Below are 15272 nucleotides of genomic sequence, written 5' to 3' on the forward strand. Positions count from 1 at the left end.
AGGCCAGATTATATAAAATTTGCATATTGAAATTAACACCATTCTTTCCAGCAAGACAGCACTTTAAAACAAATAAGGGAATACCACATTGTTATTTATTACAAGAAACATCTCTGATAAAGACAAGTAATTCTGATAATGAAAGAGAAGGGTCCAAGACTTCCAAAATAAAGACACTGGGTCAAAAGACCAGGAGTTCATATTTTAATGCTACCGTTAAAATATGCATGGGACATTTTAAGATGTTTATTATCAATTTTATTTCATCATTAATTTATGTAAGCCTGTAGAAATTTACATTTTGAAATGGAAGTGAATGTGTAATATTAATGAAAAATGGCTATAATTACCATATCTAAAAACAGACTAGGATATTATCTATTCAAATTCTAAGTTCAGAATAAGAAGTACTTTAAATCTGGAAATACACATGAAATTATTATACTTATCAAAAGATATGTGTAAGAGATATACACTTATTCATTGATAAAAGTAAATTGACATGAAAGAGTGTGGAAAAATAAGCCATTTAAAATTTTAACAGTAATGAAATATATGATTTAAGGGAGAAAAGTCTCCTGTAAGATATATACTATTGAGATAGATATTATTAAAGCAAAAATAATTGTTTCCAGCGTTTTATCACCACTAACAAAAAACATAAAATGTGTACTTGCCTAATAAAACTTTGGCATCATCCACATCAAAATCTCCATCACCATCAGCATCATAGATTCCTAGTTTTCCTATAATAGGGGAGAAATGATGGATATGGGAATAAAAAAGAAAAGAAATTTAATAAGGTATTACAACTTAGTGAAGTCATGCAACTCAGTCATAAATGTTACCAATTAATACAATTCTTTGCTCTTTTAATCCTGCAAAGCAGTGTCAAATGAATATCTTACCTAAAAATAGCAAGCAATTCAGTTAAGAGAGTCAGGAAATGTTCAGCTAATAAATTCTATGAAATAAAACTGACACAGCATTATCTTTAAAGATTGAACAACATCCTGATCTAATTAGTTCAGAATAATTTTTATTATACTGCTAAAAATATTCTTGGTAAAGTTTTTAGCATATATGAAATAATATTGATGCATTCCTAAGTCACTTGAAATTTAATGTTTCTAAAGCATGAAATTTCATCACACTATCAATATCTGAACCAAAAGAAACAACCAAGCCTCAAATAAAGACCAAATGTAAATAGATTAACATAGAATCTAAGTACTAAAAATTAAAAAATCATTAATTTTATATTTTACAATCATGACTTATAACAGAAATATCATGAATTAACCTTTAAAAATAAAAGATCATTCTGGAAATAAAGTATATAAAACTGGAGGCTTCGGAAATCATAAAGGAAAACTTATGATTATTCTACTTAACTTAATCAGCACAGGCGATCTATACTAAGAAAAAAAGGGCTTAAAACAGATATGCTGAGAAGACAATACTACCAAAACCTTTCCTCCTGATGAACAGAAAATGTTTTTAGGCTTTAGTGCTTTATCATAAGGAACACTGTTATTTTGTTTAGCATTTCAAAAAGTCAAATATATTCAACTCCCTAAAAAAGCATCCTAAAATCTACATGATTCTAATTCATTACTGGACAATGACTGTGGAGAAACATAATAATGTTAACGTACAGCAATTTTTTAAACAGCATTCTCAAATACAGCATTAGTACTAAAAAAAAAATTTTGGCAATTGTTATCATTTCTTTAACACAAAGTACATTAAAAAATTACAGAAGAACAGGCAGAAATTTTGGCTCAGATTAGTTCTGATCAATCTTTATCTCCCCAGAGCCCTTGCTCTACCTAGGAAAATGGTTAACTTGCTATATAGAAGTCTGACTTAGCAAACACATACACATTTAAAATGATTATGATGAAAGAAGAGATAAGGATGTTATTTCAACTGCTAAGAAAACAAAAAGTACTAATCAAGGCTATGCAGAGTACAGAATTCAAGAAACAGTAAAAGATAGAAAATACTATCCTTTCTGACAAACCCATAATGGGAAATTGGTCCTATCACTTATATTCTGATGTAGATAATAACTAAATTAGTAGAAAAAGGATGAGCCATTAGAGAGTAACACACGTAGACTTGAAATGCAACTCCAATAGCCTACCTTGAAGCACCTCTGATAAGTTATAACGGAAGTCCTTTGCTTTGGCTGCATGCATGTAAAAACATGAAAATTGTTATTTGTGCTTAAAGGTACAAATACTTAAAGTGTCCTCTTTTAAGATACATTCCCTAACAACATATCACTGTAAGTCAGTCAAAGCATAGATCTACTCAGAAATTTGTCTCCAAACTAAAATTCTCCCTCAGTTGGTCTGTCAATCTATCCAGAGACACTTTCTTTAAAGTAATGAAAATGAAAAACTTCAATGAAAGACAGATTACAAATAAGCATATTTTGTTATTCCTACAGCCAAAAATTTGTTTGCCCTTTCCCCCCAAAAATATGTCTATAATTTGACAAGTAAAGCAGAAGCACAGGAGGTCCAATGCAAGGGGATATCACCCATGCAACATTGTACATAGACACAAGTGTGCATTTTTTCCAGTGACAGGTCCACATCTTTCACTGGATTACTAAAGAGAAGGACCATTATTCACAATAGCCAAAAAGTGGAAACAACCCAAATGTCCATCACTGATAAACAGATAACCAAAATGTGGTGTGTCCATATGATGGAATATTATGCAGCCATAAAATGAAGTACTGAACTTTAAAAACATTATGCTAAGTGCAAAAAGGCAGATACAAAAGACCATATAATGTATGGTTCCATTACTCGAAATGCCCAGAATAAACAAAAGCACAGACACAGAAAGTAGATTAGTGTTTCCCAGGAGAGGGAAAGAGGAAGAGTTTGGGTATTTAGGGGAAGGGGGTAACAAAAATAATCTGGAACTAGATAATGCTGATGGGTATATAAAACGATGAATATAGTAAAAAAAAAAAACTGAATTGTACACATTCAAATATATATAATATTGAATTTTATTTCAGTTTAAAAAAAGATTTTTGGGGAAGTGAAGGAGAATGTGACTCCAAAAATAACAGAATCATTAATGTAAAAAATCATGAAAAACTTCAGTGATTACAGAAAAGGAAAAAGGTGGAGAAAGGACACTATCAGAAGGACCACAGCAACTTCCTCAGAACAGCACACAGATCACACCTACACACACACAATAATATCTACAAATGCCTATCTCAGCACACCCATCCAGTACCTATATGTGTGTACACGTACTCATCCCATCCCAACAGAGACACAGAAGGGTGTACTTTGAAAACCCTCTCTAAGGAAGAGTTTTGCATATTGTGTGGTTATGATCCATTAGCAAGTCCTTAAATAAATGTAATGGCTCATGATCAAGTATTTTTAAAATTTATAATATAACAAAATTGAATAGAAATCAAAAAGTACTGCATATAGTGAGAATGAGTACTGTTTGATAAAACTTCTCCCTGTGTGACAGACATACAATATAAAGCCTTTTTTCAAAAACCTACAGGTCACATTTAAAGAAGTTCAAAAGACAATACTCCAAGGTAACCCTCTTCATATCCCCTTTCAGCCTCACTCTATTGAGAACCACTGAAAGGCTATAGAAATTACCAGTACCAGAAAGATGATAACAAATATTCAAGACTCCTAAGAGATGTCACTTGCTCCCTTACAAATTCACATAAGGATATCAAAATTCTTACCTAGAACTTCCTCATAGTCAACAAGATCAAACCAAACGACAGCTACAGACGTCCAGACGCCCAGCAATGCAATCACCATAAACCACGTGAAGAATGAAGTTCCTGAGAGTCCGCCTTTCCTCCCGTTCTTGTGTCCTCCATGCTTTGTCTCTGTTTAGAAATAAATGTAAGATATCATAAGAAGAAAACACTTTACTGAACACCTATTCTCACAATTATTTCTCCAATAATTTGGGATTATGTACAATGATAGATCATTTCAAAAACAGTTTCCAGTTAAATTCTCAAAACACATCACACAAAATATTTCTGAAAACAGAAAAGATTGTTTAGATGCAACACTAACTTTGAAGTAGTGCAGGAAATAAACTCCTGAATTTTTTTAAAGATTTAGTATAATATGTATATTCCATTCAAGTTACTCATCAAAATGACCTGAATATTACCTCTTTCCAAAGGCAGAGCACATAAACAACTTAATGAAATCACATAAAAATGTAGCCAAATCCTTTTCTCCGTCCCATTTCATTTCTGCAGAAACTTAAAAACTCTGTTAACACACAGAAGAAAATATCTCCCCCTAAACCATTCCATATTCTTAGCCAGAGAGAAAAGGACAGAAAAGTGAAACAGCACAATCCATTCCTACTCCTTTACAAGATCCGTTGAGGCCTAAGGAAACAGGAAAAGGCTCATTCACAATTGGTCTCACTGCAGGAAACAGCTTTGTAAACTGCTGTCCACCTAAAGTGTCATTTATCGCATTTGATATGCTTAATATACCTTATATTCTTTTGTAAATATTCTTCTTACAGCCAAAAATAAACAAAAATGATTTGATATTAACAGAAAATAGTCAACACTGCCCTTAAAAAGATATACAATATTCAAATTTCCCAGAAAAAGGAATATAATACATATATTAATAAATAAAAAGAATAAATAATATCCCAAAATGCCTTCTGAGAAGAGGAAAAGTTTATCAAACAGATGATGGAAGGCCAGGGCGGTGTCTCCCATTTGTGTGGCAGGTAGAGTCGCCATCAAAGTGCTTTCATGTGCTTTGCTGCCGGTGATCCTCACGGTGTCCTGCCACTATTTCTACAGAGGGCATTTCTGGATGTTTATGCAGGACAATGTTTCATCCTGTGCACCTGTTCCTCACATTGCAAGATTTCTGGCATCCCTGGTTTCCCCTGGACTCAAAGGCAAGGAGCTGTCAAGGCTTACGACAAAAAAAACATCCCCAGACATTTCCGCATGTTCCCTTCAGGGGCAGTTCCTGGGTTAGAACCAACAAGAAGAAGGACAGGAATAATTATCTGTTTTATAAGTGAAACATGAAATGATTCTCCCAAAGTCACCAGTACAAGTTGGGTAGAACTAAGAACATACTCTCATCTCTACAGCTCTGAGTTCCTTAATCTCTAATCAGTGGGCCAAATTACACAATTTCAAAAAACCCCACTAGCTCTAATCTAGAACTTGCCCTTTGACTTCTAAGTCCAATTCTAATTACAGAATACTATTAGTAATTTCCAGCGGCTCAAGTCAAGAATATATTGCCAATATATTCTTCTGGAAGAAAAAATGAAATTCTTTGTGTTAAAAGGATATACGCATTTTTTAAAAATACACCACTAGATCAGTTTTTCAAAAGGGGCCATAAAAACTAAATCCATCTGAGTATATATATGTACACTCAAACATATACATATATTTATCTACATGCCTACATGTAGATAAATTTTCTTTTTTTTTTTTGAGACATGGTCTCCCTTTGTCACCCAGGCTGTAGTGCACTAGCATGATCTCGGTTCACTGCAACCTCCGCCTCCCAGGTTCAAGGGATTCTCCTGCCTCAGCCTCCTGAGTAACTGGTATTACAGGCACCTGCCATCACACCTGGCTGATTTTTGTATTTTTAGTAGAGACAGGGTTTCACCATATTGGCCAGGCTGGTCTTGAACTCCTGACCTCAAGTGATCCGCCCACCTCGGCCTCTCAAAGTGCTGGGTAATTCTTAAAACGTCAAGTAATTCCTTTTTCTGACATTCTTTAAATATTAATGGATCCCTCAGAACCAGAGTTGCAAATAATATGGTAAATTCATAAAGTATGCTTACCAAATGACAAATGGTCATCAACTTTGTTTCTAATGTGATCTATATAAAAGCTGGCTATATAAAAACATAATTTATGTATTAAATAAAAATACTTGCTGGGCATAGATCCTATTGTTGCAGATTAAATCAACTTCAAATAGGTATCATTACCTGAAACACAGCCATGGCAGGAGAAGATTGGGTGAGAATGTCTGCAATGTTGGTAGAGGGAAATGGTGGTTTTCAAAATTTTTATGTGTTGTAAGCATAAAAAGAAAAATACAAATTAAACCACTACTAAAATTTGAAGAAAAAAAGATTTACGAAAGTGAGTAAGCTTCTGTGAGGTCAGGAAGCACCACAGATTCAGAAACAGTTTTGTATGTCTAATTCACTACATTTTTATAAACAGAAAGACTTATTTTCTAACACTGTATCCAAAAAAGAACGCTTATTTCTATATAACATACAGGCATATGCGTACAAATCCATTTGTGTACAACACTAAGTTTAACAAAAATACTACCTTCCAAAATATCCACATACTCTAAATATGGAATTATAGTAGCTAATGACTAAGAATTTCCTGCCTTTGCTACTTATTGCCTCTAAGAATCAAATTGAATTTTTTTTTGGTAAAAGGAATGCTAAAACTTCAGTAAAACTGGGTTCTTGTCTTATGTCCTCTTGAACATTCTGTAGCTGATACCAGTCTCTTGTATTTTTCCTCATTAACTGGAAAACAGCAAAGCTAAACAAATATAGTTCATCTTTCCATTCATCCAACATTTTTATTCAGTACATGAATATCAGATACTTTTACCCAATAATTAAGTTTTTATAATGAGTATGTGGCCAAACAGATACCCAAGATGATATTACTTAAAATAAGCCTATACTGCAGGGAGCTATGATTGCACCATTATACTCCAGCCTGGGCAACAAAGCAAGACCCTTTCTTAAAAAAAAATTTAAAAGTCTATAATGAAATAGCTAATAAAACAAAGTAATAGCTTGAATTCAAATTTTAATCATTTCTCCATTTCTATCTCTCTTAAAGGGAAATGGAGGAGAAAAATTTCTGAGATTCTGAAAAGGAAATTATCATTTATCCAAGTTAACTCAGTGATACTCATTTAAGTTATTGACTGTAACACTAAATATAAGGGAAAAGTAGACAAAATATTTTTTCTAAAAAATGAATGCATGCACCAAAACAGCAAGGGATTGAGATGGGAAGGAGACAGCCAAACACAGTAAAAAATACACCTTTACCTAGAATTTGTTTACATTTTTATTTTAGATGTGATTCTAACAACTTCAATTAAGTTTTCTAGCTCTATGCACAAAACTCTACATTTCAGACACAATCTAACTCAAATGAGTCAAAGCAACAGAGTGGTGACAGAGGAAAAGCCTATCGAGTGCACAGATCTCTCAGCAAAAGCAGGCCCAGGAACACAGAAAAGCTGAGTGGTGGGAAGTCATTTATGATTGAAACTTTCAGGCAGAATCCCTGACAGTCCTTCAAATAATCTTCAGTACAAGACAGTAACTGGTTTCACATTGATTCTGCCATTAAAACATAGAAGAAATGTATAATAAATCTTAGGAAGATTTTCATTCAAAGTAGTTTTTAGTAAAGAGATTTATTACTTTAAAAGCTAAATGTTTCTTAACTAGAATATATTATCAGCAATATTTTATATATCCCTTTTTAATATCAAATAAATGAGCTGTTACTCTAGTATTATTAACCTTACTACTGTTGATATTTACTAGTTCCACAAAGGAACAAAATACTAAGTTATGGAAGGGATTCTTTTTTAAGACACCTTTTTTAGGGGCAGTTTTTATCGACAGCAAACAATATACTCTTGATATGTCATTTGGTAAATATGCTGTGCCTAGTCCCAAAGGGCAGATCAGTTTCTGTCCAATGAAACTGATGAACGCATGGTAAGACAAACCCTTAAGAGGGTTTACAACTCCCTAAGCAAATCTGAAACCAGTATCTTGTTCCAAAGGTATTTGGGAAGAACATCTAGTAGATGTCCCTATTTTCTAAGATCAGAATAAATCTAAGTCTTCATTTCATTTTCTGGCTTCATGTTCAACCTGTAGTTCCGGGATCAGTCAAAACGGATTTTTACTGGGGTTTAAGAATACTGCAAGAACGATGCGATTCATTTTTTCCCATGTTATTCCATCAAAAGTACATGACCTCCAAATCAGAAAATGTTCCCACATACCACCAAACACAGAAATTACTATGGCAAGCAACAGTCCAAAATGAAGACTCTCCAAAACAAAAGCCAGGGGAAGGGCAATGTGTAGTTTTATTTATTTGGTTGAGGAAAGGGAGACAAGAAGATGAACCCCAGCACTTGAACAGTCACCAGCTACTTCACTGGCCTACTACTAACTGAATTATAGATCATTTATAAGTTTTAGTTAGCATTATGTTGGGAATTTCATATTTACACATAAACTCTATACATTTAAAGTTTTTTGAAAAACACAAAAACTGTCAAGCAACCCATCAAACTGATTATTTTTCCATGCTATAAAATGTCACCCTTTGGGAATCAAAAACTGTTAAAAGTGCGTCAGATGCAACAGCTGATTTTTCCTAACTACATGGATTACCTAATCCACAAGAGGGGAGAAATGTCTTCCAAAAGAACTAAAAGTCAGATACATATCTCATATTCTTCTTCATGGCTACATGAAGCACTTTATCAGACGAGTCAAGTGACCCATTCTCACCAATTATTCAAACAGTATTCACATAGTACATGCTTATATTCTCTATCCTAATCGAAGAATCCTTTCAGTTGCTGATTAGACAGCTGAGAGTTAGAAGCAGTTTTCATACATCTATTCTTTTCTTTTATAAATCTTCAACATAATGAGTGAATGCAGTCTTTCAATTAATGGAAAGACTATCTTAATTTACAAAGTAAAGCAAAAGCAAATATATACAAAACATTAAATTCAATACATAGTTAAAGAATACTTCAAAGTTAAAAAGTCAATTTAAAATCAAAATAAAACCCTTGTGTTTTTTCTTTGCATTTATTGTCTGCTTCACATAAAAGTAGGTCACTTTCCATAAATGGTAAGTCCTTGCTTGAACCAGGTAAGTCTGTTCATTAATATGAGACTGAATTTATATCTCCTATAATTTTATATAAAATCTAAATATAGATAATTCTTTAAATTCATTGTAATTAACTTATAAGAATAAGAAGAGAGCTTGTACATTTTTTGAAGTTTGTAAAATGCAGCCTCCAGTAGTACAACATACTAAAAGATCATCTAAATTAAGACACCAAAACATATTCGGATTAAAGACAGATTATTCAATGAAATATTCAGCTACTATGAAAAGTCAGTATCTCCGGGAGTTCAAAATAGAAAATGCAGACAGTGCAGTCAAAGCACTTAGCCAAAAATATTTTAACAGAGCACCACTGAAAATAAAGTGAAAAGTTGTCAGCTAGATCTAAAGCCACTTTTAGCCTAAATAACAAAAATATACCTTTATCTTCAGCCATTTTGATTTCTTCAATCCATGAATAATAAATGCTAAAGTAAAACAAAACAAAACAAAAACTCAAAAGTACTGCTGGCAGGTTTTAGGCACACTGCATGCACTTGCCTACCAGAGCTTGAGACTGGCCAATCCCTGCACTGTAAGGGCCTCTAGAACTGAAATTGGACCTGACTACGAACTCTGCTCACCAGTTATTTTTAGAGGCTAAATGCTGCTAATCACCACTTAGGCTGAAGTGCACTCCCTAACAACACCACAGCCTTTCTCCCACTTACGGGATTCTTTTCCCAGTTGGTCCTAGCTAACTCCAACCCCTAAAAAATCAAGCATGCTGAAAAAAAATGAAATGGAACAAACTGTGCTGCCAGTTTTGTTTTCTTGGAAGCAGGCTTTAACGGCTTTAGCTTAAGCACCAATTCATTGAAAACTCAAACAAGTCTTGCTATAAAATATGGTCCCAAGCCCAGAAACAGCTTGATTTGGCCCTTCAGAATCTAACAAAATGGCTACAAGGAAAGACCATTAGATTGCTTGAATGAAACAAAACCATACATAGTAAGAAATTAATTAATGCTCTAGAATTCTTACTCACAGACACCATCCCAGGAATAATTCCTCCAACAGCAAAAATAAAGCACCAACATAAAATGTTTCACTAGAAAAGGAGGGACAGAGGACTGGTGGGAAGGAAAGAAATAGAAGGAAGGCTGGGAGGTGAGGAGAGGGAAAGAAAAATCTTCAGGAGTAAGAATAATGACCTGGGAAAGATCATCTTGAAAGGGAACTAGGAAAAGATTACACAACCACATTCTGATTTTTTTTTTCAACTTCTCCCCAACCTCATCTCCAAACATTCTCTTCTAGGAAATAAAATCAGCCATTTATTCACTGATCTAACATTAGCAGTTCACAGAATTCATTAGAGTTCTGATTAGTATACTAAATTAATTTAGCACAAATAGTATCTAGAGCAGGCAGCAACCTTTCTAAGTTGTTTATAAGACTAAATTTTTCACTCAAATTTAAAGCTTCACAAGCAAATTAAACATTTAAAAGCTTTGAATACTACTAGTAATTTCCAGTGGCTTAAGGCAAGAATATATTGCCAATATATTCTTCTGGAAGAAAAAATGAAATTCTTGTTAAAAGGATATGCACATTTTTAAAAAATACACCACTAGATCAATTTTTCAAAAAGGGCCATAAAAATTAAATCCGTCTGAGAGTGTGTGTGTGTGTGTGTGTGTGTACACTGAAACACATATATTCAAAGCTAAGTGTTAACTACAATATTAAATTATTAGCAATATTTTATCTATCCTTTTATAATATCAAATAAATGAGGTGTTACTCTAGTATTATTAACCTTATTACTATTGATATTTACTAGTTCCAAAAAGGAACAAAACACTAAATTATAGAAGGGATTCTTTCCTCAGATGCCTGTTTTAGGGGCAGTTTTTATCAAAAGCAAACAATATACTCTTGATATGTCACTTTGTAAATATGGTGTGCCTAGTCTCAAAGGGAAGATCACTTTCTGTCCAGTGAAACTATTGAATGCACGGTAAGATAAAGCCTTATGAGGTTGGTACCATAGTCTGCAACCTATGGTACCAACATTTGATGGTCCAGGTTTAGGACAGAGTGAAGTAGGTAGACATCATGGCCAACTAAACAAAATGGTCTCAGGTGCCCTCTGGCCAAGCGTCCTTTCCCCCATTATTTTCTTCAAAGATCTGTCCCACTAAACTTAGTGCTTGCTAAATTGTTAAATGATAATGAATCACTTGTTGACAGGGTTTTAAGGTGACCCACCATTTCGTCACCATACAAATTTATTAAGACAAATATTCTGGAAGCTTCCTTTCATTGTGTTGTTTTTGGAGGGAGAATGACAGCAACACGATACCCCCATGGGTGAGACCACTAGAAACCAAACCCCTACACTGATCCAGCAGGCAGCTTGGTATGCTTTCATACTTAGACACCTGGATTTGCTTCACGGCTTCTCCATTAAATTTGATTTGGGGGAAGTCATCAGACTTCTAGGCCTGAATTTCCTTGCTTATAAAATGGGTCTCCGCACAAACTAGGCATGCAAATATTTGTTGGAGTCATCAGTGAAACAAACTTCTATTGATTCAATCGTGACTAGTGCATAAATAACCTTACACCCAATTTAGAGCTCGTTTCATAATCCCATCTGCCCCTGCAACTGCTGGAGCTGGTAGGGTTTCTTCTCCTCTCTTTACTGGCCTGTGCAAGGTCAGCTCCACTCCAAATTACAGAATGTCTACAGCTAAACGTCAAACTGTAGGAATCACAGCTATTAAAATGTGATTATACCTTACCCCAAGACTTCTTCAACACAGCTCCAATTATTTCTCCTTGACAAATCTTTATCAAGCACTTTCACAAGTCCTCTAGTTAATCTTTTGTCTTTTGCAATAATTGAATAGTTATTTTGATAAAAATGTCTTTCCTCCTCAGTTCACAATGACAATGACATACCTGATATTTTAGATATGGAGATCAGGAAAAAACCCTCTGAAATATCATTTAATCTATCATAACACTTTTTAAAGAACAATAAATTCTGAATTCTGAACAACTGCCTCTTATAATGACAATTCATTTTTATGATGGAGAATGTTTATGAAAAGTTTAAAAATAAACTTAATTTGCATATAGTAAATCATGTTTTTAAAACTTTAGCAAACGCAACTAAAATGACACTAAGTTAACTATTCCTTGTAACAGCTACTGGTACTAATAGCAACTCCAAGTCTAAGCAAAGACCAAACTTCCAACGTGTGTTCTGAGACCATTAGTATCAGCCTAATGCCACTCGCAACCAGGGGGGCCAGGACATATGCCCACTGAGTCGAGGGTTCTACCTCCCTCCAAAAACCTTCCAGGTGAAAATCCATCAGCCTTCTCATGAGTCAGCACTGAATACTTCCTTCCCCTCACCCCGGATCAGCTATCATTACAGCAATGGTTCTCAAACTCTGAGCACGTCAGAGTCAAACAGGGCTTGTTAAGACATGATGCCAACCTTACCCCCAGAGTTTCTAATTTTGTAGGTCTGGAGTGGGACCCTGGAATTGGCATTGCTAAGTCCCAGATGATCTGATGTTGCTGGTCTAGGGACCACATACAAAGAATACTATACCAGCGGTCCCTAATTCTCAGGGTCTCAAGGAAGGGAAGTAGTTCTTGCTTTTACCAATTTCCAGACCATCATTTCCTTACCCACCAGAAGGAAAAAAAAAAAAAAAAGAAAACAAGAAAGTAATGACATCAACAACAAAACCCTGCTCCCTGCTCCTCTGTGGTCTATGACATCTAATTATCCGACCCTCCACTGTGCCTCATTGCTGTCATCCACCACCTCCAGTGACTTTCCCACTCCCACCCCATGCTCAGGGAAGTCTTCTACACCCCAAGTCCAGCCGTAACCATGTGATTTCAATGTCTATCCCTGTGGCCAGCTAGACAGGTGCTTTTTGCTTCATTTCTTCATCCCCAGACACCTTGTTCGCCTCCATTTTATATCCAACACTCATTCTTACATTCTTACCATGGACCTCATCATAAACGCAACCTAATTCACATTCCTCTTCACACCTTGTTTCTTGTTGGATGGCACAAGCAGCCATCCTAACAGATTCCGTAACCCTGCTGAGAAGGCTCTGCTTTTTTGGCTCCATCATAATGACTGTAAAGTGTCACGAGATAGTGAAAATATGATTCTTTAAAACAAAAACAAAATTTTTTTCATCTACACATCGTACCCAAAGTTAACAGGAGAGAATTATAACATTTTCAAACTAACACTAAACAACCAGTATTACCAAATAACAAAATGCAACTCTGCAGACACAAGTCAAACCTGCTTAGACAGACTCCCACGGCCACCACCACTGGGGAAGGCCACCTCCACATGCAAGGGTTTAGGTTCTCTCACCACACGACGCACAGAATGGGAACATTCACTCTTTGATCACAACTTCCTACATCTCCACTTTGTTTCCTCAACATTTTCTTCTTGGATCCTGTAGTTCTCTTATTTCTGCTTCCTGCATATCCCCTCTTCACCTCCTGCCTTCATATCCATCAGTGGCCATCTTAGACTCCACAGTTGACCATTTACATCACTCCAGCGACTCATGAGCCTTTGTTGCTCCTCTATCAGTTCACTGCGTGGACTGCCGTGACTGCCTCCCTGGGTGAACACAAGTATCCCCCGCCATGGAGGCAAGGGCAGCTGGGCTCACGCAATCAAGATCAGGAACTGAACACAGCAGAGCCAGCCTCAGCTGGGCCTCGGTGCTGCCTGCCACCCTCCCATATTCTCTAAAAACTCACCTTGCCATTCTTTATGATGACTATGTCAAACTCTGCCCCCAATGTATCCTACCTCCTCATACTCAAACTGCCATAGCCTCATACTTCACAGAGAAAACAGAACCCTCAGCAGGAAGCTATCCTGAGTGCCCAATGCCCAGCACACAAACCTGCCCTAGCCTGCATCCATTCCGAGTTTCTCCTCAGCTACCTCGCACTCTGCACCGTCTCTTCTCGCCCCTTCTCCCCCAGCCTCACTGCCTTTGCCAGGTTTCCCTCCATCCTGCTGCTAGCCCCCATGTCATCTTGCTCTTCCCATCACAGATGAAATTCTCCACAGAGCCGCTGTTTCTCTGTTTTCATTTTCTAACCTCCCACTCACTCCTTACAACCTGTAGGCTTCCATCTGGTTTCTGCACATGGCTCCAGCATAGTGGCTCTAATGTCACATCAATGATTTCCATGTCATTAAACCCAATGCAAAACTTTCAGTCCTCATCTGACTTGACCCTCTCAGCAGAACTCTCCCTCCTTCTTCCACACTCTCTTCCCTCGACTCTCATGACTTCAGAATCTTGTGGCACTCCTAACACCTCTTTAAACTTCGTAGTTTTCAGTCTCCTTTGCTAGCTCACTCTCATCTAGTTGATTTTTAAGTGTGAAAATTCTGTAATACTTGTTCCTATGCCACCTCTCTAGTTCACTTCAGCTATCATCTACATGACTTACCTTTTTCTCTCCTTTGAGCTCCACAACCATGTGTCTACTCAATATCCTATTTGAATGACTTACAAAAACCTCAAATTCAGCATATACACAATAAACCATGGTCTTTCCCCTTTCCTGTTCAGTGTCCTAAATCTCAGAAGCACTTCTGTGAAGCCAGTTGCTTAGACAAAAACACAAGGATTCATCCTTGACTTTTGTCCCAAAAACTCACCTCTCAAAATTGAGTTTATCATCTGGCTGTTGCAAATGGGTGATTACAATGAGGCCAAGATATGGATTCTCCTCAGCACCTGGGTCACCCTTGTCCATTTACCACAGCATAGTTTTTAAAAGCATTTGCGTGTGCCATGACATTAAAAAGTGAGAAACTCTGTCTCAAGTTCCAACGTTCTTTCAACTGTGATCATCAAAATCCAAGTTATCATCATCTCCTAGGTGATTTCAATAACTTAGCATACACTTTTCTACTCCATACAGCAGCCAAAATATTTTTTAAATCTGATTATAGCACTGACCTGTTAAAAATCCTTTAATGTCTTAATACTGCTTTCGAGATAAAATACAACATCTTCCATGTGGCCTACAAGGAAGGCTCCATGTGATGGGGCCCCAGCCCGTGGCTCCAGTCTTAGTGTTGTGTCACCCCGCTAGCTGCCTAGACTCCTGCCCAAAATACCTGACCATGGTCTTTCCTGTCTCGGGCTCTCAGCCCAGACTTTTCCCTCTTCCCATAATTATGTCAAAGCTGCACCATCACATACAACCCCCACACCCC

The 15272-nt window shown here is 36.2% G+C and overlaps 1 protein-coding gene across 50 annotated transcripts in view; it reads right to left on the minus strand.

Moving 5' to 3' along the window:
- Positions 1 to 15272, minus strand: part of ASPH (aspartate beta-hydroxylase) — a 213598-nt gene that overhangs the window by 179330 nt on the left and 18996 nt on the right. For 24 of the 50 annotated variants that reach the window (XM_519784.8, XM_063817143.1, XM_063817142.1 and 21 more), the window contains exons 2-3: positions 3752 to 3901; positions 678 to 746 (exon numbers count right to left, since the gene is read on the minus strand). In XM_519784.8, coding sequence (XP_519784.7) covers positions 678 to 746; positions 3752 to 3901 — 219 coding nt within the window. Of the gene's footprint in view, positions 1 to 677; positions 747 to 2149; positions 2195 to 3751; positions 3902 to 9400; positions 9573 to 15272 lie in introns of those variants that run through there. The other 26 variants (XM_009455442.5, XM_016959514.4, XM_016959513.4 and 23 more) reach the window with 6 other exon arrangements.

The sequence above is a fragment of the Pan troglodytes genome, chromosome 7, assembly GCF_028858775.2.
Source record: "Pan troglodytes isolate AG18354 chromosome 7, NHGRI_mPanTro3-v2.0_pri, whole genome shotgun sequence".
In the NCBI taxonomy this organism is placed as follows: domain Eukaryota; kingdom Metazoa; phylum Chordata; class Mammalia; order Primates; family Hominidae; genus Pan; species Pan troglodytes.